The sequence below is a fragment of the Alternaria hordeiaustralica genome (assembly GCF_023758085.1).
Source record: "Alternaria hordeiaustralica strain BMP 2776 chromosome Unknown scaffold_16, whole genome shotgun sequence".
NCBI lineage: Eukaryota > Fungi > Ascomycota > Dothideomycetes > Pleosporales > Pleosporaceae > Alternaria > Alternaria hordeiaustralica.
The window spans coordinates 110651-134998 of record NW_026056788.1 but is presented as its reverse complement, the minus strand read 5'-3'; the positions used below and the strand labels follow the sequence as shown (position 1 = coordinate 134998).

The window sequence follows — 24348 nt, the reverse complement described above, 5'->3', positions numbered from 1 at the left end:
GCTGAACACCCTGGAGCCTACATTGACGCTATGCCTCTATATCTGCTCATTGTTGGTCTAATGTATGCTTCAGGCCTGTTCAATTTTTCTTTGTATGAAGTGGAGGTTGGCGTTCGGGTTGCCTGGTCTCGGTGGGTTTGGTTGGGGCGTATTTCTTTCATTTGTACTCTATAGCTCTCTGTTAATGGGGAGAGCTTAGGTACACTGCTTTTCGCACGGGTAGGAGCTCTGGACGGGGAAGGAGTTTGGGGTTGCCGACTTACTCTTGATACCCCAATGAATCTAGTTCATATCATATGCTCATGAGCTTCATGCTTCTTGTGGCCGTCGTGACATCCTAAACACGTCGATTGGAAGGCAAAGTGGAGATGAAGTGGTGGTGTATAACAAACTGATCATTATGCCATGCGATGCCATGCAATAAAATAAAATATGAAACGCCCCAGCACTTGGCGACGTTTGATCCAAACAAGCGGGAAAAGAAGAAAAAGACAAGACCTTTGACCAGCAAAAGGGCAGAGCGCGAAAAGTAGCAAAATGGAAGAGCGTAAAGGGTATCGTCGCTGTCGTGTATGCGCGAGGTAAGGAAATGAAGAAGAAAACATTACCGAAAAAGATGCGAATACACCAGAACGCCAGAAGATGCCGAGGGTAACGAACCAACGCCTTGCCGTCCGAGCTGGCAAGAAGGAATAGTACCACGATCAATCGTCGGTAGCATTCATCTTCCCCATCTCCAACCCCACCTCATCCGTCTTCATCCTCTCCCCATCGGGCCCCCTCCTCCCACCCCCCACAAACCCCCAAAGCCCGATCGCCGCAACCCCCCAAGCAACAACCACAAAAGGCACCATAACCGCTCTTCCAGCAATCTCAATCCCACATTGCATGCCATAGTCTTCCCGTACCATACCCGCACCTTCAACACCCACGAGCTCACAAGCCCAGGTTTCGAGGTCAAAAGTGCCGAAGTTGTAGCGGAAGAAGGCCGGGGATTGTTGGGTGGGGGTAGAGGCGGAAGTGGTGTCGTTCATGCGAGAGGCGCGGAAGTTGACGAAGCCTTCGCGGAAGTGGGAGGTGTTTTTGTGGGTTACGTAGATGGAGACGAGGGCGAAGAGGACGAGGATGGCGTTGGTGATGTGGAGGAACATTATGTTGCGACGGAAGGCATATGATTGCGTCTGTACGGATGTTAGTCGGAAGCGGTCTTTCGTCTTTTGTAGGTGTAGACGTACCCTGTTGCCCTTTTTCCAGTCTGTTGCGACGAATCCTAGGTGTGCGGCGGCTAGACATATGCTGACCGTACCGGCGATAATGGCGAGCTTTGCTGGTACTGCGTATAGCATCCGTGGTAAAGCGGCCATGATGATGGACTCGCCGGGGTCGCCATTCCTTCTTGTTGTTTGGTATTCAAATCCGGTCATACGATTGTCCTCGATGAAGCTATAGGTTAATGCCTTGAGGGCAATGACCGGGACTGCGATGATAAGTAGTAAAGAGAGCGAGATGCTGTATAGCAGCCTTGCGATGCGGTGGTGCGGACATGAGCTGGTATTGAGCGGCTGGTTGAAAACTGGTGGATCATCCTCCTTGATCTGCTTGGTGTGGAAGAGCGATGTGACCTTGTCGGCTGCCGGCGGGAGGGTGAATTTGACTTTCGTCATCTTGGCCGTGATCCCGTTTCGACCCTTCACAGAAGGACGAAGTGGAGAAAGGTAAGTATGCTACGAGCGAGAGTATTAGGCGTTGATTGACTGATGTCAAGGAGACAGAAGATTAACATAACATCTGCTCACCGCCGAGACATTGGTCCCAAGAGACGCATGCTTGGATAGTCGCCCGTACCGCATCTACTCCTACCTTATGATGTCTGCTGAGAGACTATCGGCCTGTCAATGCTATCCTACCGGCATAGGGCTGCTTCGTGGCATCCGTCAAGGATTCGCTTGAACGGTCCAGTACATTTCCGGCCTGTTGTAGATGAATCGCAATGCAACTGACAGGTGTCAAACGGTCGGTTCATCGTGTATTGGTCGTCATGATGTGTCGCGACGGGAAGTGTGTGAGATGCGCAACGCGCACGCTCCACCTACTGCACCGATGATGGTTCTCGCACGTCGCAATAAAACCGACTATTATGTGTTAGAGATATCGCTTGGGTGTTCGCGTAGTTTTCATGGCGATTGAAGCGGGTGTTGTCAATATATCAAAGCCGATAGAGGTTGATCTGTCCATGGGTCGCATGGAACATGCATGGAATACCCAGCACGCTGTGACGATCCTCCGCATAACGATTTGCATCGCGAAGACGCGTCCTGTGTCTATTATTGTCCACGGGTTCAGTAATCGTCAGACAGATGAGACGGTACAAACTGTAGGCTATAGTGAGAGGGTCTATGGAGAGTTTCAGTCGAGGGCGACGCTGTGGCGAGCAAACTCTTGGTGTTGCTAGAGATCGGTATATTGTGCATTGTGCATTGTGCATTGTGCAGTTTGCGCTGCGGGTACAGCATGTGAAAGCAGAGTGGGGAGTCAGCCGTAGATGTGGGAGGTGAAGAGAAGGGTGAGGTGGTGAAGGATGGCGAGCGGCGGTGATGTCAGACCCTGGGCGCTAAATGTCGAGGAGTCGCGATCAGCCGTCGACGCGTCGACGAGACATTTCAACCAACAACACCAATTCCCCTCTGCAACCCACCATGGCTTTTACAGCGCTCAACAACAAGCCATCGGCACCCATTGTACCCGTGCAAGCGCCTGCACCATCTGCGCCTGCCCCTGCGCCGGCAGCAGTACCGACGCCCGTACCCCATCCACAGGAAATTGATGTCGCTTTCGCTAGCAATCACGAGCTGCGCAAGCGCGTACACGCCGCGATAGGTATGCGATATCTGTCCAGTACTCGAATTCTGCTAATATGCCCCAAGACCAAAACCCAACACAAAGTACACTTTTCCGCGACATTTCGACATACATCCTCAATCAAGCCTCGCAACCCGCCGCTGAGCCAGCGACTAAGAAGCGCAAGATCGAAGAGAGTGTTGCCCCGCAGAACGGCGCATCAAAAACAGGAGGCAGCCTCACGAGCACTTCGACGAAAGCATTCAAGGCCTACCCAGCCGTCAGCGTCGCGATACCACAACGGAAGAAGTTCACCCTCGAGCTACTCGACAAGAAGGATGGCGGCATAAGAGCCATTGGCGCAAACGGCAACGTCGAATTTGCCATCGCGTGGAAGGACGTGGACCAGGTCTTCTGCCTGCCCATACCCGAGAAGGCGAAGAAACAGCATCATTTCGTCATTATACCAGTGCACGGCGATGGAGTGGCGCCCATGCCAGAAGAATTGAAGGGCTCACCGCCAGAGCCAATCGTATGGACCTTCGAGGAGGCGACAGGGAAGAACATCGTTGAAGGCGAAGACCCAGGGCCAACACCCATGGCTGAGGCGATACACCATTGCTTAATTCAAGCAGGCACCGGAAAGGAGGTCATCTTCCCCGATGCCGATGAGTTCGCGAGCGCAGTGCCTGAAAGTCACAGGAAGGGCGAGAAGGCATATCACGTCAAGGCGCACAGGGGAAGCAAAGAGGGTACGTTATACTCAAACTCCACAGCACAGAGCTCCTGCTAACACACTCCAGGCTACCTATTCTTTACCTCCGTAGGCATCCTCTACGGCTTCAAGAAGCCCCTCGCCTTCTTTGACTTCGCCTCCATAGAAAGCATATCTTACACCAATGTACTGCGCAACACCTTCAACGTTGTCTTCACCACGCCCAACTCCGGGGATATCGAATTCAGCATGCTCGACCAGGCAGACTTCGCCGGCATAAACGAATACGTCCAGAAACACGGTTTGCAAGATGCTAGTCTGGCTGCGGACCGACGCGCAAAGAAGCTCAATGTAAATAAGGTGGGTGGCAAGAAGGAGAACGGCGCAGCGGTCGAGGAGGCCGGTGGTGAGGAAGAAGAGAGCGAACTGCAGAAGGCGGAGAGGGAGTTGCAGGATCAGGAGGATGACGAGGAAGAGGATGATGACTTTGATCCTGGGAGTGAGGGCGAGAGCGAAGGATCGGGGTCGGACAGTGAAGATGAGGATGGTGAAGGTGGTGGATATGAAGAGGGTGATACAGCGGAAGTCGAATACGATGAAGCGGACGATGACAAGATGGAAGACTAGGACTCATCCTTCAAGAGCGCCGTATTCAGAGTTATGGAAGTCGTTGTGGTAGACTAATATTGTACTACCTCGTATACCCTAACCAGTATCACATTCCCTTCACAGTCGCGTAATCGAGATGCTGCACTCCGCCAAGAACAACACAACGACCTCTCATCGTACCCAACGCACTCCAGCTAAAATACTGTACCCTACACTCTACCTCGGTTTAACCAAACACTTCCCTCGCACCACCGTCACAATGACATTCCCTCAGCTCTCCCACCTACCCATCGCAACGCACATGAAACTCTTCCGACTATCCATAGCATTTACCCGGCCGCATGCGCAGACACAACCCGCGACACCCACAGTCTTTGATCCTCGATTGATGGGTAGCCGGTGAGCATGCTCATCCCGCCCTAGGGAGAATGTAGTGCGTGCCACGCGGAAGAGGAGAAGGGCTCACTGCCAGTGGTTGCGTAACGTGGTTTAAAGGGCGAAAACGAGCCACTTGATCATGAGCACGCGCATGGAGCGATAGCTAAGCGCGAAGACGATGATTATGTTGACATGGCGCTAAAGGCTACTGATGCAAATTGGGAACGTGTTTGAACCCGAGGTCGTGCTGACATACGTATATCGGGTTTTACGCGAGTATGCAAGAGTTTTGAATAGCAGATGAGAGAGACTGGGGTGAGTTGGAGAGCCGAGAGGTGCGTAATGAAGCTCGAGTTTGTGGAAAAGGATGCTAGAAGCACCGAGGCTGCGATATGGCAGTCGCGAGCCACCACAACACGTGGCTTCGTCTTCGAGGGCAAGAACGGCACAACCCTCACGTGTGGACTATCTCACCTCGCCTCAAACCATATCGAGCGACATATCTCTTCTCAACCCGACGCCCTTTGAGTTATCACTACACGGAACCTAAACAATCTACACTACACCTCCTCACGATAACCACCTACACAACGAACCACACACCTACACAACGAACCACACACCTACACGCGCGCGCAACACCCCCAGACTCACACCAACCTACCACCCGCGCCGCCCCCAGTTTTGGTAGCAATGAGCATCCTCTTCCTAGCCTGCCTCCTAGCAATCTGTCTCCCAATCCTCTCGGTACAACTCCCCCGCCTATTCCCCCATCTCCAACCCTCCCGCTTGTACTCCCAACTCCAACACCTCCGCTCAGACTCCGCAGAAAACCGATCCCCGCTACACCAACGGCCACCATCCCTACGACGGCGCCTACGACCGCGAAGGCCAGCCCCAACGCCGCGAAGTCAAGAACAACAAGGGGGAGGGCAAGCGACGGACGGTGCGGATAGTAGAGCCAGATCAGAGGAGGGACAGGAGGACGAGGGAGGGGAGACGGGAACGGGGTCAGAGGAGATCCATCGACAGCCGGGGAAGGTGTTGAGAGTGGAGGTAGAAGGGAAAGGGAAGGGGAAGGAGAGGGCGGATGGCAGGGACAGTGGGAGGAAACCTTGGGATCCGCCGGTGAGAGGGATGGGGATGGGACGGAGGGGATTCGGGATGGGAATGAGGACGGGGATGGGGAGTGAGGGGTTCGATGTGCCGAGTACGCCGCCGAAGAAGACGGGGAGGGAGATGGAGGCGAAGGGCGTGGCGATTCGGTTGTTTCCTCCGGATGGGGATGGCGGGTATACGTACGACCAAGCGCCGAACAACGAGATACCCGAACCAAATCGCGAGGCCACTCCCCGACCGGCACATAGATCTACTCCAACTCCGCAATATCCTTCTTACGACACCGTCTCAGAACCCCCACCACAAAAGCCGAAAAGCAAGCGCAAACCCAGCGCCATGTCCGCCCTCTGGACATGCATCGCCATCCTAGCCATCCTGCTCTTCATCCTACTCTTCGCAATCCTAATCGCACACTGTCTAGCCTGGTTCCTCGTATACAAGACCGAAGCCAGATTAGGAGAAGCACGGCGCGGCATCATGCAAGGCGGAGAGATGAGGTTATGCTTATGCGCAGCATAAGTGTAAGAAATGAGATTCGCTATTGAATTGTAAATGAGCACTCGCACCCGCTGTAAACGCTAGAATGGAAATGGAAACATAGTACTATCTCAGCACACACTGCTGGGAACGTAAGAACCGAGGGCTAACAACATTCGTGGCGTTCGCCGTTGGCAGCTGGTGCATGACCGGTTCTTTCCAACAGCTCTTGTTCCTTCTGTGGCGACCGCGGTGGCGTGCTCTTCTCGTCGTCCTTACTCTCTAGCATCGAGTCGATGCCAAACTGGCCATTCTCATTGAACCCAGAATTAGTCCTGCGAATCGCATCCGCCATAGCATGAGCCGCAACATTCGGCCGCTCAACCTGCCCAGCATGCTCCGGGTCCTCAGGCGGATTAAACAACGCAGCCTCATGGTCATCAAAGTCCTGCCCCGGATTGACAGTCTCATACTCCACCAACTTAACAATACGATACATGCCAAACGCCAGCAGCGTACCCATCAGCGGCCCGAACCAGTAAATGTAATGGTACCCCGGGAAATTGTGCGTAGCAACGCAGGGCCCGAAGCTGCGCGCAGGGTTCAGGCTGCCACCCGTGAAGAACACGCCAACCATTTCTGCGACGAAAAGGGCGAGGCCGATGCCGATCGGGGCGAGGAACGTGGCTTTGTGCTTTTCGGCTGCGAGCATGAAGATGGTGAAGACGAGGAGCGAGGTGAGGAACATTTCGAGGAAGACGCCGCGGGCGGCGGAGACGCCTGCTCCGAGGGTGGTGGAGACGTTGAGGGGGCCTGGGATGATGGCTTGGATTACGCCCGCGGCGGCCATGCCGGCGAGCATTTGGGAGACGAAGCAGAGGCAGGCTCGGATGGTTGGGACGGCGCCGATGAGCCAGAGACCGAGTGTTACCTGTGGGTGTTGTTAGGTATTGTTTGCATGCGTTTGTTTGGGAAGGCTGGCTTACGGCAGGGTTGAAGAGTCCTCCGCTCACTCTGAAGAATACCCAGACATTCACCATCAAACTGAAGCCGAAGATCAGACTGATGTACAGCAGCACACTTGTATCTGGCGCCTGTGTGATACTGTTGTTGTCTTGTCCAGAGGTAACTCGGTTGCTGTACGTCGCCGCAGTGTTGGCTACACTCGTTCCCCCAAACGCAAAGAACAGAAACATGAACGTGCCAGCGAACTCTGCGGCAGCAGCAACCAGCTCATTACGCCATTTGTTAGGCATAAAGCTCTTTGCCTTCTGGGGACGGTGGATATGAGTGGCATGGCTGTGAGGAGTGCCCTGAAGCCGCGATACCGACTCCTTCTTGTGCAACGGTAAGATATTCTTGAGTACTGCCATTTCGACAGCCTAGACACACAAGGTGACAGACTCAAATAGTAAGTAAGTAGTACTGGTATACCAAAACAGCGAGCTATACGCTACGCAAATCCAAAAAACAATATGCCCAAAAGGCTGACAAGACAGAGAAGACGAAGAACTGGATGCCAAAGAGGATTTCCAAGGTTGTGTAGCCCCCCCGGCGCTGAGAGTTAAACCCAAAAACCAAACTAAAGAAACCACCCAGCCTTTCCGTAACAGACATTGACGTCCTTTCTCCAAGCCCCGACGCCATAATAGTCGTGCGGCGCTCGGGCGGGGGGCGTACTGACGTAGACTCGCGGGTCCGTACTTGGGTAGGAGTACAGTGAGACTGACGGTTCACCCGTGATGGCGTTCGATGGCGTTACGGGCGTCCCAATAACGCAGCACGCACCGTCTCACATCTTTGCGATTACTGCGCGAGGGCCACGATCACGGTGTTCAGCACGTTCAAGCCACGCAGGTCGGTTAATCAGTGATCCCTGCGTTGGAACCCTTATCCCCGATCCATGGATTTTGCGGAGGGGTCGTCGGTGCATGATGCGGCGGCCCCTGCAGTGTGAATGGCTGCGTGTTCGTGATAGCTGTAGATCTGGCGTCGGGGAGGGGGCAGTTCAGATCGCCGGCTAGAAGCGAGCGCTAGACTGGATGCGGGCGTCAAGGGACTTGAGCTAGCAGGTGTGATGTCATGGAAAACGTTAATTCTCCAGATCTTCATCCCTTTGGCAGTCTGTGGGTTATGGGGGGCTGAGGCCGCCATGCGCGTGTATCACAATTTCTATGCTCAACATGCAGAGGATCTACGATTCTACGTCTATCGAGAAGAGTGCTGTTCGCCTTGCGGCCCAGCGTCCTGATTGCTACCCCATGAACACGATTGCGATCGCAATGCGGGTAGGTACCAACGCCCTCGCCTATCCTATGAACCCACAAACGGAAACGTCTTCCATCGAGGTCACGATCGCTTCGCACCGTGCGCAGATTTTCCCAGTCCAGTTCCAGTCCACTCGCTACTTACCCAGAAATATCCCCCTCGACGGAGCGGTCTCCACTACCTGTAAGCGGCCGCGGGGGGATGTTGAGACACGGAAACGGATTAGCCCCGTCCCTGCGAACTTGCAATCGTGGAACGCTTCTGGAGCACCAGCGCGCGATGACGAGGGAAGGATCTGCAAGGAATGGGGGGTGGCTCTTGCAGGAACGCGAAAGTGGGAAATAAGCTAATAGTAGGCAGCCTCCTACCTAACACTACAACGTCGTAATAAAATTATAAGAAAAAGTAAAGATGTAGAGTAAAGTGCTACAAGCAATTCTGCGTATTTAAATTTAGAATTAAGAGCGTAGTTGTAGTATTGTAAAGGTAAGAAGTGTTAATATTCTAATTCTTACTTCCGACTTTCGCGTTCCTGCAAGAGCACCTGGCTAACCGTCGATCGAGGGGATGCGCAAGGCGGAGATGGGAGTGGGAGGGTTGCAGGCGAACCTTGGGATGGGGATTCAAGGTTTGGGGTTTGTGGTCACATCCATGGATGGGAAAGGGATGCAGTAATCGCAGGTGGAATCGCAATGTGTTGATCGCGATGCGTTGATCTGTTCTGAGTTTATCGCTTGGAATGGGTTTTGCAGTCAGTTCGCGGCGGCTAACTTTACAGCTTTTCCAAGGTTGACGCCTGTTTCTCAACCAAACATGCCCGTGGTGTTCCTCGGCTTCGTCGAAAGTTTCTCCTCACTACCGACTTCAGGGTCTACTTCTCGTCCTTCACAGTCGTTTACGCCCACACGTACTACACGTGCTTCGCGATCTACTGCGACACATGGCAACATCTCCCGCTCGTTGTAGTCGAATCTTCATTGCTTCCACTGCATTCTGGTTGTTGGCGATCCTCTTGACTAGCTTTCTCTCGGCCACCTGCACTCCGACCATCTTCATCAATGCATCTCCGCCTCTGGCTGCATGTATGCCTCACCTCCTGCATGTTGCCGAAAAGACCTGAATCTTGATCTCCGACGTGCCGCCGTCGTCCCGGTCGCCCAAAGTCTTTCAATTCCTCGTCCGTGTATTCGACATCGTCGACTTCGAGGCTGTCCCAGTCACTGAGCTCGCTATCCTCAGGCTCTGCTATTGACGTTTCAGATCCCTCGCCATCATCTGCAGACATACAATGGTCCACTTGACGCATTTTTTGACAAGCGAGTTCGGGGCTGCGAGTCGGACTGGATCCTGTGCTTGTAGTTTTGCGACACAGGCCCTGCATGATTGCTACCGAGACGTTGCAATGTATCGGGGGTTAGAGGCAGCGGCTGGGAAATTGTTCTTAGCAGTGTCGCTAGAATTCAAACAGCGCATAATTATCAATGTCTTGTACGCTGTGAAGTCTGCGAGGCAGACATCATTACTCTGTGAAGCAAGGAGATCAGACGTGGCTAAGCCACATAAATGGGTTGTGTACGTGCAAGCTTCACTGTGGCTCTATCATCTTCTCGGCATAATATCACATGCTAGGTCACGAGTAAAGTCGGCACTTCCCGTGGTAGATGGTATCAACACTTCAATACGAAGACAGTGTATTATGCGTCAATATGTTGCAGGCCGAATTGTCCATCTTCCAAGACGGCGAACAATTCAAGTCCGTTCAACTGTTATTATTGGTAGCGAAGCCAGACCAGGATGATCGTTACAACTTGTGTAAGTCAACGTGTTCAAAGCTCCCCATTATCTTGTTTCATGACAGCCGACACGTGTATTGTCGTGGTATATGAAATTGAACAAGTCGTGCACATATTACCGCGGCATCGTGTCCAGTCGTGCTGACACTTTAGACTAATGGCGAATGAATACGACCTTTACATCTGCGGTTTGTGTACCGGCTACTATTTCTTCCGTATACATATGTTTCCACACGGTTACTTACGCAATTCCAATACCTTCAAAGCCTGCTCCGCGTGATCCCAGCCTAGCAGGTCTCCACGCGTTCATCAGCGATGCTGGGTACCCTACCTAGGTAGTCAACACCAAAACTGGAGAAATATCATCTGCCCTGATGAGGCGGCTTGTACATTGCGACAGCACTTAGAGCGCGTTGATGCCAACATAATGCGACGAAGATGTTTGCACCATCTCTCAGTGAGCGATATGGTTCTACCACATCATTGTGGCAGACGTTTCACCCAATCAAACTTTTGCTGATTGGATGTTGAAATGCGACGATGCTTAGGTGCAGTTGGGGGGGAAGATGATGCACGATCTCAGGCGAGTTTCATCCTACAAAGGTAGCATAATTCATCGGCGTTTCACAAGGTCTTCGATATACGCGTAAACGTTTGATCATCAGCCTTTGATCGCTCTGGAAATGCCATAGTTTTAGCACTTTCTTCTGACTGTACGTCCCAATCTGTTAAATCTTCATCATTCAAATTGCATACAACCGCGCAAGACCTGATTGCTAATAGGTCCATTACAGCGGGTTACCCCCAATACACGACAGTGTGCGCGCTTCTGCAACTACTTGTCTTGCTGGTGATCGCGTATGTTGTATCCGACAGGGTCCTCCCATGTAGTGAAGTCGGCACTGGCGGATGAGAATCGACTTGCAACCTTTGTAGCAGTCGATATGGCCGTTGAGTGCGTGACCCCCCGTATTGGTACTCGGGATAGAAGCTTATCACTTCGCATGCGTCTAGGGTTGCTCTGGTAGAATAGCTAGAAGCCTCGACGGGGGCAGTTGTAGTTTCCGTCAGAGACTGGACATTAGAGTTATGGGAAAGACTTGATAAATGGCTGCGCTGTCGTGGTATTGTACCCTGATGGAAGGCTTCGGAGGAGGCGGAACGAGATGGCAAGTGGGTCCTCGGTCCAAAGCGGAGGCCACTAGGCCAAGTGGGCATTAGTCACGAATGACGTAACGCGAAAACCAGGTCGCGACGGGAGCGCAACCCAACCTCGAATCCCTCTTTGCGTACGACGCGTTCGCCGCAGCGTCCAATGACCATCGCCTCTATGCCATAGGGCTCAAAAACTCCTCACGCCGTTCCTGATGACACAGGCGTACTCCCTGCGGAGATCCAGCGTCCAGACCCCTTCAGACGAACCCTAGGAGCGAACGTCGCGCGACCGATCCACCAACCTACCACGACCGAGGGCCAGCTAAGGTGGACCAGAACACCAGAAATAACGATCGACTTTCCGACATAATCCCGCCGTGGTACTTCTGCGTGTGTGCGTCAGCAAACGACTGAACACAGCCCACATCTGACGACGCGCGCAAGATGCGAAGTCTTCCTCTGGTTGCCTGAAGACATGCCGAGGGGCCTGCGTCGCTTCAACTTCTCTGCGCCACCGGGACAACCAGTATTCACAAATGCCACTCAGCACTAGGAGTACTGGAGAAGGGCTTGGATCTCCGTAGCGAAGTCTCCACCAATGTCTGCACGGCGAAGTTTCGCCGACACTGGAGCTTTCGGATGTGATCATGTCAAAGTGACGAAAGGCCTCCACACTGCGCCGTGCTTTCCCAGCTAGACAGCGTATACATACTCGACTTGCGAATGATTCGTTTGAATGTTTCCAAATGGAGACAACATCCGCCAGCCTTGACAGCTCCCGCTATGCAGTGGGGACTATGGAAGTGCCCAGCTTGGTTTACAGGTCTCGTCAGCTTTAAACCGGATCGCATCGAAATCTATCATGTTGACATGCCTGCCTTCCATACTGCTCGCCAATTCAACCTTTCGTCTCTAGTGTAGACCATACGGGCTGGCTACGAGCATGGTACGCGGCTTTCACGTGATCTCCCAGGCTGGTCCGGCTGCCGACGTACCCCATGAATTCCAGGTCTGCAGATGTCTGGGGTAGAAAGCACCACATCGCTTATTTGCTCATCTTGCATATCAAACGACCGTAGCGGAACACTCGGCAACGGTTTGTTACTATGTTGGGAAACTTTGCTCTTTGTTGTTCACCGCCAAGGCTCATGCCAATAGTCTTGATTCTCTAGACGACGCCGACCTTACCGTCGGAACGGACTCCGCAACGCATCAAGCTCCGTCTTACTTTCGAAGAGCTCATCGTCTGCCATCTCAAGATCGGAAAGCTCACGTATAGCGATGCAGTTCATCTTGCTGACTTCAAAGTTGCAGCCACATTTGCGACCAGTCTCAACGTACAACACCACCGATACCTCGCGTTGATATCCTTCTCAAGGTCGAGTTGTGTACATTGCATGGGGGAGAGCAACGTGTTCCTGTCGATCTTACCCCACAAAATCGGGTCTGGCGTACGTCGAGAACCACAGTTCCCAGAACGTCTTTGGACTTCTGGCCAATCATTGCGGTTGGTGTTACTTGAAAGCGCAACATTTTTGAACGTTAACGCGGGCCACACGGCTACTACCAGGCAGCGGAAAGCCTCAAGCATTACAGGCTTGGATAGCAGTCTCCACAAATGCTTGTACAGGTATTCGTCTACTGATATCATCGTTCTCGAGATGACGATGAGAACCAGACGCGAGGCCTGCTAGAATCCCAACAACGTAAGCCGATGCCGCAACACTGGAAGTCACTAGGAGTCTTTAGCAGTACCGGCTGTCATAGTCCCTGAGCCACAGGCCAGTATAAGAGGCACCCAGTTCGAACGTGTTGGAGGGCATCCACGAATTCCACCTCATCCCACAGTCGCTCAGTTTTCCAATATGAGATACGCTTTCGCTCCCATCGCGTTCGGCCTCGGAGCCAACGCCCTTGTCGTTCGTCAGGCTACACAGTGCTTCAAGCTCGAGGCGTCAGGCGGCGCATCGGGTGTACTTGGCCAACTCGACGACGGCCAGAACCGTGTCGGTAACGGTGGTCTGCCTACCGGCTGCTACTGCCTGGACGGTAACGGTGGCTTCACTGATTCCAATGGACGTGGTTGCATCCTAACTCCTCCCACCACCCAGTTCCAATGTGACGTTGGTGCCACTCCCACCAACGGCTTTGCGGTCGGTCCCAACGGTGGCGTTACATACAACGGCTCCGGCAAGTTCTACGCTTGCCCCGTCAATGACAACGGCGAATACAACGTCTACACAACACCTGCTCCCGGCCAAGAGAAGTGCGTCGAGATCTCTCTTGGCTCTGCCGGTTCTTGCGGGGCTGGCGCTACACAACCCGCTGGCTCTCAGCCTGCTGGCACACCTCCCGTAGCCACTGCGACTGGACCTGCCGGCACACCTCCTGTCGCTACTGCCACTGTACCTGCTGGTACGCCTCCTGCTGGCACATACCCTGCTGGAACACCTCCCGTCGGCACACCTCCCGTCGCTACTGCTACCGTACCTGCTGGCACACCCCCTGCTGGTACACCACCAGCCGGTACACCTCCTGCTGGAAAGCCGTCTGGTATGCCCGGGAAGCCTTCTGATATGCCTGGAAAGCCTTCTGGTATGCCTGGAAAGCCTTCCGGTATGCCCGGAATGCCTTCTGGCATGCCCGAGAACCCCGGCCAACCTGGAAAGCCTCAGCAATCAGGCAAGCCAGGCTACCCCGCCATGTCCGAAGGCATGAAGCCCTCTCAGCCCGCACCTGGTATCCCTCAAGAGTCTGAGTGCGTTCCCAGCGTCGTGACTGTCACTGTCACTGCGCCTGCTGCTCCTCCCGCTGAGACCAACCCCGCTCCCTCTGAGACCAAGCCAGCCCCTCCTGCTGAGACTCACCCGGCTCCTCCCGCTGAGACACACCCCGCTCCCCCCGCCGAGACTTATCCCGCTGCTTCCGCGACCATGCCCGCTCCCCCAGCAGGAAGCAAGCCCGCTGAAACACCAGAGAACCCCGACGACGGCGTTAACAACGGCGGTGAGGGCTCATGCCCCCAGGACCTCAACGGCAACTACGAGTACCCCCACCTCATCGTACCTGTCGACTCCGAGCAGCCCGACAAGGCCCACGACACCTCCTACAATGGCATGGTTGATAGCCACACTTGCACCATCTTCAACTTCGATATCCCTGCTTCCATGGCTGGCAAGAAGTGCTCTGCCATGTTCATGCTTCCCAAGAAGGAGGACCTCGAGACCTCCGACTACACCATGTCTGGCCACGGAGAGTGCACCGTCAGCAAGCTCAAGGGCCCTGCCGATGCGATGACTACCTACAAGAACATGCCCGCCAAGGAGAAGGACGTTGCCCACATGGAGATGACCCCTGGCAACACCTACCCCGTCGAGACTGGTGACTGCGAGGCTGGCAAGACCGTTACCTACATGATCTGTGGCAGCGGTGACTTCTCCATGGATTACTTCCAGGACTACAACCCAAGCCCCCTCGGCATGTACGTCCGCCAGTGCTAGATCAGTAGCACTGGTGGCTGAGACCTTGTTGGGATCACGGATCCTCATCAAGTGAGTCTAAAAGGTGTGTCGGATATGGACACCAACTACTTCTTCTTCATCGTCGTTGAGACGAGCCCTTCCTTTGTAATAACAACATGATACGATACGACGACATGGCACTCCTTATGAATAGTTTGTAGACTAGATTCGATTCAATGTACATTTTTGCCCCTAGAAGTTGATCTTGCGGATGATGTTGTTCGTGAACGTTGAAGCTCGACACCATCTTATAGTCGCGAATGTTCGCGGTGACACTGACGGGCGTAGGCAGCGCTGAACACTTTTCAGTAAATTGAGGAGTTGTAGCGCTGGACATGGTGGCGAGTTGAAGTAACTGGGGACGCGCGATGGAGACCTCGGGATCGCTACAATCACTGCCAAGACGCTAACGGCAAAGCAATCATCTTCCCGCACCCGCGTCGCGTTCACTACGAACCTTGGAACTGTCACGCGCCCGACTGCACCCCATCCCAACTCAACCGACGCGAGCGACTACGCGTCTACTGCGTTCTCGAGATCTCCGACGCGTTGTCCTTTGGAAGGCGGTCTGCTCGGTTTCCAATATCATGCACGCCACGCGCGTCGCACAGCACCATCATTTTCGTGCCTTTTCGCGCTCCATCCGCGGAATACGCCTTCAGCCAGATCTCGGGATGTCTGGATGACGATATGCGATCAGATAATTCACTGTGTCGTCCTACGGCCGTTATCACGTATCCTCCGTAGGGCGCGCATCCATGTGCAAGGAGATTGATCTGCATGTTTGTATGCCACAGGCCTTCAATCTGTGCGATCATCCCAACCCCAGTGCCTAAGCTCGCCATATCACTTTCGACATCTATCCTGTGTTGGAGCTCCTGCATCGCGCGTGCAGCATCTACATCCAACTCAGCCTCAGGGTACAGCCGCTCACACCCGCGCTAGAAGACGCAACGAATCTTCTGTACAGTGTCTGCAGATGGCGAGCTGCAGTCCGAAATGACACAAGATCCCCACAGTACTCTATGCGCAATATACACAGCATTAGCTTGACCACCGCGTCCAATCTGCAGGGCGCTTTTCAGGATCGCAATATCACGAGCCGGATTGCGGGGTCGATGTTTCAACGAAGCTGGGGTAGAAGCCGGGTAAACAGCTCAGATATATTGACTACCCGCAGCAGCCCCGGTAGACTTTACCTTGGCTAATTTACTGTTAACAGGACTACATACCAATCTAGGGGCGAACGACCGTTCCTTACATTCGCCAAAGAAAGCGCACAGTACGCCATCGATGAAGCACTACAGCAACGCCGCCGTGGCGCTTTGTATGCGAGATGTCAATGCTTTTTCACCAAGGACTTGGACCGTCTTGAGTGCCCTTGGAATGTACAACGGGCCGACGGTACCGTTGACCAAGTCTAAAGACAGTCACGCGAACGTAAGGGCAAGCCTGAACCAAGCCTGCTGATAGAGAAGCAATTGATTGGATGGATCTTTTCCGCGGCGCTCATCCTCATGGCGTTCTATAAAAGCCCCAGGTAGTCCACCGTCCGAGTTATCACCACCTCAAGTCAATTCCAAGCCTCTCGTTTCATCATGGTGCAACTCACACAGTTCGTTTTGGCAACTGCCGCCCTCGCCGGTGCTGCGTCCGCAGCTCCTAAGCCACCCCCAGGCCCCAACGTCAACCCTTGGACTGGCAAAGACCGCTATGTTGTTCAGAGCTACGGCAAGAAGCTCGATCAGACCATTGCAGCCTTCACGGCCCAGAACGATACTCTCAATGCGGCGCGCACTCGCACAGTCGCCCAGAAGATCTCGACTTTCACTTGGGTCACCACTCGCGATGGTCTAAGCCTCATTCCCCAAGCCATCAAGGAGGCTCGTCAACAAAAGAAGGGCCCAAAGAAGATGATCGTCGGACTAGTCCTGTACAATCTGCCCGACCGTGATTGCTCTGCTGGCGAGTCTGCCGGTGAGCTCAGCTCCGCCAACAACGGTCTCCAGATATACAAGAAAGAGTTTGTCGACAAGTACGCCAAGCTTGTTTCTGAGGCCAGGGATCTCGACTTCGCCATCGTTCTCGAGCCCGACAGTCTGGGTAATGCCGTCACTAACCAGGGCGTTCCTTTCTGCGCCAACGCCACTCCAATCTACGAGGAGGGTATTGCGTACGCGATCTCCAAGTTACAGTTCCCCAACGTACATTTGTACATTGACGCTGCGCACGGCGGCTGGCTCGGTTGGGCAGATAACCTGAAGCCGACCGCTGAGGTCTTCGGCAGGGTTGTTGCCATGGCCAAGAAGCTCAACCCCATGGCTAAGATCCGGGGTTTCTCCACCAACGTATCTAACTACAACTCCTTCCAAGCCAAGGTCCGCGAGAACTATACCGAGTACTCGCCATCCTGGGACGAGAGCCACTACGCCACATCGCTCGCTCCTTACCTCGAGGCCGAGGGTCTGCCTTCCCACTTCATCATTGACCAGGGCCGCGTCGCTCTTCCCGGTGCTCGTGAGGAGTGGGGCGAGTGGTGCAACGTGGAACCTGCCGGATTCGGTCCTCTACCTGGCTCCAAGCAGAACAACACGAACGTCGACTCTCTTGTCTGGATCAAGCCTGGTGGTGAGAGTGACGGAAAGTGCGGTCTTACTGGCGCACCGGCTGCTGGTGCTTGGTTCGACGAGTACGTGCAGATGCTGGTCAAGAACGCCGACCCGCCTCTGGCGCCAACCTACATGAAGAAGCCCCACGGCCCCAAGGTCTAGATGTGGTAGAGCTGACCGAGTGTAAAGTACGCGATTTCTGTTTAGTGTACATATTGGATCGAATATTCAAGGACTTCACAAGACATCTATCTTCTCAGACTCTCACCGACCTTGCTACCCCATCGGGATCTGATTCATGTTCATGGTTCTATGCGCTCTGAACCCACACGTGACTCCAGGCTAACCCCACAGCTGCCTAGCCCGGGTCTGCGACTATTTAGAGAGGCGACTGTCTTGAGATCTTGCGTTACCATAACAGCGTGTTTGTAACAGATCTACGCCGAGTCCTTCCATCGAATTCTCAAACCCAATCCGATACCCGAGTCCACGATATGACGACAACCTTCTTGGACCGCGAGAAGGCCTACAAAGAGTGGGAGGGATTGCTCAAGCGTGCAACTACGCCTGAGGAATCTGACAAGATGTAAGCTGCTGAATAGAGCGCTTGCTTCATCCATAATACACTAGCTGATCGAAACAGCGCCACAGCAAACCAGCTCAACTCGCCCCTACTTCGTCTACCTGGCGAGATCCGCAATCACATCTACACATACGCCTGCCGATCTACTACAGTCAAGCACGGGAAGCGCCCAGAAGTCTCCGAAAGGTCGTGTCTCTTCACCCAAACCTTCCTCCTCACCTGCAAACAATTCTACTGCGAGGCTATCGCACTCTTGTATACCCATGCGACGTTCGAGTTGTCTGGATTTGGAGGGTGGGCAGCCAACGTAAGCCTCAACCCCAAATATCGTAACCTCATTTCCTCGCTGTATATGGACGGTGGTTATCTCACCACTGCAATACGGAAGGCTTGGGAATTCAAAGCTGGTATAAGGGCTAAACCTGATCTACCTGGGGTTGAGAGGGTACTTTTGAAGCAACCCGTTAGGGCGAATGATGTATGCATCGATGCGCTGCGAGGATTGTTTGGAAAGCCGAACCTACAGGTCACCGACGAGGAGATTACAGATCCATATTGGCTCCTGAAGATGCAAGATTCTTCAAGGCAACCTGGGACGTATCGCTGCTAGCGCATTCTTTCCCAATCTATTTTTCTTCACTCATGAGTAGCTGGATACCTAAGTACACGAGGAAGCGATTTCAGCCAAGTTGGGAGCGCATGTCTCTGAGACCGATCAAGAAGTTCTGATGGATATACATGGTTTCATTTATAGCAACACATTAGAACTGGATCAAGAAAAGTCCTCGGCCCTATGCACGTGATGATCCGGCTGGCGCGTGATCTCGAGGGTCTAATCCCAGTCTTGCAGCCCCTTCCGCACGTACCCTCTGTATATAAAGCACCTTGATCGCCGAAACCAGTCCTCCTCTCTTGTCTTCCCACAGATTGTTCTCGGTAAGCCACCAGCTCATACAGTCTCGTGAGCAACTACGCCGACTAGTCTGAAGCCCACAAATCCTCGAATACACGTACCTGGGTAAGCGTTCTGCGCCATTGAACAACTTCCTGGTCTTCTATTCTGACCCCGCGTAGCAATATGTCACGACAGACAGCCACCTCACGTCAGCGTCGCGTGCTCACTTCCAAAGAAGCTCGCGAGATGTAAGTACCTGGACCATTCAACCCCATCGAGACGACGGGCGTCTGCTAATACGTAATCAGCACCCTTCAGAACCAGCTCGGCTCACCTCTCTTGCGGCTGCCAGGGGAAATACGCAACAAGATCTACGCGTACGCGTGTTCCCGCACTCAGGCCGTCTTCAACAACAGTCCTCGGGCCCGCAAGTCCACAGCCATCATATCCACCTGTTCCCAGATGCGCCATGAAGCCCGCGCCATCTTCTTCGCGCATGCGACTCTCGATTTGAGGGCGCTCCTATTCTCGGAGTTCCCACAGACGCTTCCACACGCGGACTTCCAGTTCGTCACTTCCATCCAACTACGATCGCAGCGGATTACAAGGCTCCTACGGGAGGATGAGCATTTTGTAGCGGAACGACAGGGAGCTAAACTCTTCCCGGAACTGGAGCGAGTATATGTCTCTGGTTGGAGTAAATCGCGCATGCCAAAGGATAGTTTGGGGGTTGACGCGCTACGAACTTGGGCGGGAAATGCGGACTTGCAAGTGGCCCCCAGCTCAGCGTTCTAGAGATAATCACAAGGGCGGGTTCCGCTTGCGGGAATGACGAGAGTATTGATACGTCATGACCAAAGCTCTGCGATGGAAACGAGGTAGCAGTCGGTCCTTCTGTGCTAATTCACGAAATCACCCCCAAAGCCTTCAACCTACTTCCCTCTACCACCCGCTGTCCATATACCAAAATCAACCTATCTGCTTCCTCTACTCACGCGATATCGAACCACCACATACGCAAACGTACTCCTCATCAAATGAGAAGGATCGCAATCCTCGACCTCGAACTCTTGGCCTCAACCCCAGCCATGCGACATAGCAGCGCCGTAACAGACATGTAGTTTAGCCATTTCCCACGCAGATACGCAGCCGCACCCGCTGACAATTTATCCAGTACGACTCGAAACCAGCTTCATTCCCCACTTCTCCGACTTCCAGGCGAGATCCGCAACAAGATCTACGTGTACACATTCAGCAGTATGTACATCCGTATATACCGTTGGAGTAAGTACACGTACGAAAGGTTCACGGCCCTCATGTCAACCTGTTCCCAGCTCCGCTATGAAGCCCGTAGGATGTTCTTTGATTATGTAACATACAGGGTCTCTGATACGGATCATTCGTGGATCAAGCGGATCTCGAGGCTACCGGTTTATAAACTTATGACATCCATTCGCATGCACTATGAGGGCTTGGATGAGCTGTGTAAGCTGGAGCGTCCAGCCTTTCCGGCTTTGAAGCGAGTATACGTGTTGGCTTTACCCATGGGATCGTATATGAGTAATGACATACAGGATAAATTGCGAGCTTGCACTAGGAACCAGGATCTTGAAATCATCTTTGAGAAAGCTGGGTAAGAGTATGAGGAGAGTTCCGTTAGGTGAGAGCGCGACGCGTACGTCATAGCGTTTGCTCCTACCCAAAATGAACAGGCGCTAGACAGTCATTTCGTCCACTCCAATACAACAATCAATTAAGTTCACTCTCACGTCAATCACCGAGACGCCTCATACCTTGACTTCGCCTGCCGTCGCTTTTGATCTTAGTTAAGTACAACCACCATCTCTCTACACGATACCCACGATACCAACCATGGCGAGCCTACCTTCACCCGCGGCTTCGTCATATGAAAGCGCAATGTCAGAAATGTAAGCCAACGGCCTCTCAGCCTTACGCTCACAAAACTAACGCCCTAGAGTACGCTCAGGAACCAGCGAAAATCACCTTTTCTTCGCCTCCCCGCCGAGATCCGCAACAAGATCTACACCTACGCCAGTCTCGCGGCCAGAATCACGATCACAAGAGCCTTGGAAATGAATCGGCGAGGTTCCTCCTTATGCTTCGAGCTCCCAGGACTTCACATGAGCTGTAAGCAAATCTGGCACGAGGCCACGGCACTGCTACCAAACCGAGGGACTTTTGACGTCAGTTGCGACGACGAGGAATTCCTGCTATCTCGTGGTCTCAGCTCGACTATCTGTAACCTCGTTACCTCGGTGAGAATCTCGGGTAGTCTGGCCTGCTATATACGGATGCGCGCCCCCTATTACAGGTTACAGGAGATGGGCACGCGGGTATCAAGAATCTTACCAAACCTGAAGGTTGTGTACGTCAAGGAGGTAGTTGAGGCTGAGCTACAAGGCAAGCTGAGAAAACCTCTACTTGTGTGGGCTGGCGCGTCAATTGAGATCATATTCGAAGAGATGCTGGACTAGAAAGTGCACGTCTACAGCATGCAAGAAGATACTGGTCACTCAGCGAGATCTTCGAAAGAGTACGCCGCTGATTTTTCCGATGACACATGGCGTTGGAACAGTCTTCACTACCTTTGGTAAAGGTCAGACTGTCGTAGCGATGGGTCGACTCAGTATTTGATACAAAAACGGTTCTCCGTGATTCTGTTCACAGCGGGAGGATCAACAGAGACTATTGAAATTACCTAGGTAGCTATAAAGCAATACCATAACATGCAAATCACGTCTTGATTCGATCTATTGATTATAGACTGTGAATACATTCGCAGCGAACCTGTTTCGGGCAAGATCAAGGCAGCCGACAATCCGCTGCAAGCCGGAAAAGAAAGACACAGGTGAACTTGACCTCAGGAGTGCCATCGGGCTTGATTAGTCATAAGAGGTAGCCACCTTCCGCACTAGCGCTTTCCGAACAGCGCAGTAAACAGTGCTTTCACTTCTCAATCTTTCTACCTCCTCCCGCCCACTACCCACAACCAGAGTCAAGCGCCCCCAATCTCCGTGCCCCTGCGACATGGAGGCCAACGCGTCCTCCGCATCCTTCCTGGATGACGAGGCTGAAGCAAACATGTAAGCTCGCTGTCTCTCACCCAATCGCACGTACTAACATTTGAACCAAGCACTCTCAGAAACCAGCTCGAGTCGCCGCTTCTCCGCCTCCCAGCCGAACTACGGAACAAGATCTACGTCTACGTAGGCGCCGCCACAGTCATCCAAGTCGTCACACGCTCCCCGACACCAGCCAACGCGGAGGAATATACCAAACTACTCAAGTACCCGCAACCCGACCTCCTCAACACCTGCAATCAAGTCCGCCAAGAAGGCTCTTACCTCCTCTACAAATATGCTCTTTTCGACTTGTCCAACTGTAGCTTCCTAGCGGTTCTGTTCCACCGTTGCGTCGACAATTGCTGCGAGCGTATGACCTCTGTCAAAGTTGATTGGAGACCTGTACAATATGCGGCTCGAAACTTTCTTGACGAAGACGGCGGTTGGTCTGATGAGCACGACGGTATCATCAGCGTACTGCGGAATGTGGAGACAATCCATATCGAAGCGGATCCTATCAGGTTATGGTTTAAAGATAGTTCTATCAGAGCAGTACTGAAAGGCTGGTGTGAGAACCATACAGCTGAGATTGTCTTCGAAGACATACATAAAAGCGTTCTTTGGGACGGCTATTGGGACCACCATCAGAACTTAATTGCCTAACATGGAGTTAATAGGACGAAGAGACGTCTAGCTTAGGCTGTCCTCGTGTTCTCTTCTCGGCCGGCTATGAACCAACCTTTTCCTCGTATATCACTATTAGGGTAGTACCAGGCTTCGAAACGCTGAGGCGACTTCTCGGTAGCAGCATAGCTATAGAAACAGTGATAAATGGAGACTACTCTGGATTAACTTGATCCCTTGAAGGTATCTTGGATGACCAATCAACATACAACACCATGCTTCATCGACTTCTTCGAGCCAACAAAGCCTTGATGAGTATACTTTCATTTCCCCTCTTCCTCTTCCTCTCCCAATATCCTGATACCAGCCATGTTCCTATATCATTGCCGCAGCTAGAAGTTCTAATGGTTCTCTTTGAACCGCCCTGTAGGGCACGCCGAGACTCTTTATTACATAAGAAGGAGTTTATCGATCTATAAGCACCGTGAATACTGACTCTCTGGCCCCCCACATGCGCCTGCCCACCGTCACGTGATTCCTCAATGAATACATAGTTTCTCCTTCCGTACTACTTAGTCGGTAGTCATTACAATACAATCCAATACACCTCGATATCTCACACGTATCACCCACTTCAACACACACACACACAAACACACACACACACACACGCACAGTGTTCTCTACTTACTCGAAATAGAGACCTCAAACTCACTTGCCCCTCAACCCGACAGCGTCATGTCCGAAATGTACGTCCACCGCCATTCCCCGCACTCCCACTGACAACATACCCAGCACATCCGCCAATCAAATAACGTCCCCGCTCCTTCGCCTGCCCGCTGAGCTGCGAAACCAGATCTACACCTACTTCGGCCTCTCTACTACCATTAAAGCTATTCAAGCTGAAGGGTCTCTCACATGCAGCTTCCAGCTTCCAGCTGAACTCGAGGCCTGCAAACAAATCCGACACGAAGCTACCTCGATAGTATACAGATCAGCTCTCTTCGACTTCACTCAGTGTCACACGGGTGCCTGGATGAACGGCAGCTGCGACCCCGGAATCGGCGAGTTCGTTACCTCGATTACGATTGGGGGTCGTGTGGCATGCCTCGTTTCCCACTATATTGGAAAAGGTAGGGGCTATGAAGGACTGCAATTTCCGACCAAATGGCTGCCGAACGTGCAGAAAATTTACATCAAGTATGACGCATGTATGCAACAGTGGGGATTTACCACAGGGACAGCACTGGAGGTGTTGTGCAAGAAGAATACCATGCAAATCATCTTTGTGTGACTGAGAGAATGAGCGGCGGGCAGGGAGAGGGAACTTTATACGTCACAAGAACTGGCGAGTCAAAAGAGAAGCGGATCGCAGTATCAGTCCTTGGCTAGGCAGCTAGCGCATTGCAGATAAATCGAGCTCGGAAGCACTCAATTCTAGTTACCTACTCAGTTTCGTCAACTACCCACTAGCCACAATCAACTTATCCTACTTCTTAGTCCGTCCACAGAATGGAAACTCAATCTACAGCCGTTGTATCCTCCACCGACATGTCTAAAATGTAAGCCCTCCGCCATCTACTCAACACCACCCACTGACGCACACGCCCAGCACTCTCATCAATAGTTTCACATCCCCCCTCCTCCGACTCCCCGCCGAGCTTCGCAACAGGATATATAC

The 24348-nt window shown here is 52.9% G+C and overlaps 7 protein-coding genes across 7 annotated transcripts; 5 read left to right on the top strand and 2 right to left on the bottom strand.

The window, feature by feature from the left end:
• Window positions 1–704: 704 nt before the first annotated feature.
• J4E84_007340 (uncharacterized protein) lies at window positions 705–1664 on the bottom strand (the record flags this gene model as incomplete). The annotated part of the gene is made up of 1 exon (XM_049389925.1): window positions 705–1664. The coding sequence occupies one exon, from the start codon at window positions 1662–1664 to the stop codon at window positions 705–707; it is 960 nt and encodes a 319-aa protein (XP_049242225.1).
• A 1032-nt stretch (window positions 1665–2696) lies between these two features.
• Window positions 2697–4180, top strand: J4E84_007339 (uncharacterized protein; the record flags this gene model as incomplete). Its single annotated transcript, XM_049389924.1, has 3 exons — window positions 2697–2877; window positions 2925–3590; window positions 3642–4180. The coding sequence occupies 3 exons, from the start codon at window positions 2697–2699 to the stop codon at window positions 4178–4180; spliced, it is 1386 nt and encodes a 461-aa protein (XP_049242224.1).
• A 2122-nt stretch (window positions 4181–6302) lies between these two features.
• J4E84_007338 (uncharacterized protein) lies at window positions 6303–7509 on the bottom strand (the record flags this gene model as incomplete). Its single annotated transcript, XM_049389923.1, has 2 exons — window positions 6303–7067; window positions 7123–7509. The coding sequence occupies 2 exons, from the start codon at window positions 7507–7509 to the stop codon at window positions 6303–6305; spliced, it is 1152 nt and encodes a 383-aa protein (XP_049242223.1).
• A 5708-nt stretch (window positions 7510–13217) lies between these two features.
• J4E84_007337 (uncharacterized protein) lies at window positions 13218–14852 on the top strand (the record flags this gene model as incomplete). Its single annotated transcript, XM_049389922.1, has 1 exon — window positions 13218–14852. The coding sequence occupies one exon, from the start codon at window positions 13218–13220 to the stop codon at window positions 14850–14852; it is 1635 nt and encodes a 544-aa protein (XP_049242222.1).
• A 1619-nt stretch (window positions 14853–16471) lies between these two features.
• CEL6B (1,4-beta-D-glucan cellobiohydrolase cel6b) lies at window positions 16472–17644 on the top strand (the record flags this gene model as incomplete). Its single annotated transcript, XM_049389921.1, has 1 exon — window positions 16472–17644. The coding sequence occupies one exon, from the start codon at window positions 16472–16474 to the stop codon at window positions 17642–17644; it is 1173 nt and encodes a 390-aa protein (XP_049242221.1).
• Window positions 17645–17976: 332 nt separating this feature from the next.
• On the top strand, window positions 17977–18675 carry J4E84_007335 (uncharacterized protein; the record flags this gene model as incomplete). Its single annotated transcript, XM_049389920.1, has 2 exons — window positions 17977–18068; window positions 18126–18675. The coding sequence occupies 2 exons, from the start codon at window positions 17977–17979 to the stop codon at window positions 18673–18675; spliced, it is 642 nt and encodes a 213-aa protein (XP_049242220.1).
• Window positions 18676–22008: 3333 nt separating this feature from the next.
• J4E84_007334 (uncharacterized protein) lies at window positions 22009–22706 on the top strand (the record flags this gene model as incomplete). The annotated part of the gene is made up of 2 exons (XM_049389919.1): window positions 22009–22064; window positions 22115–22706. The coding sequence occupies 2 exons, from the start codon at window positions 22009–22011 to the stop codon at window positions 22704–22706; spliced, it is 648 nt and encodes a 215-aa protein (XP_049242219.1).
• Window positions 22707–24348: the final 1642 nt, after the last annotated feature.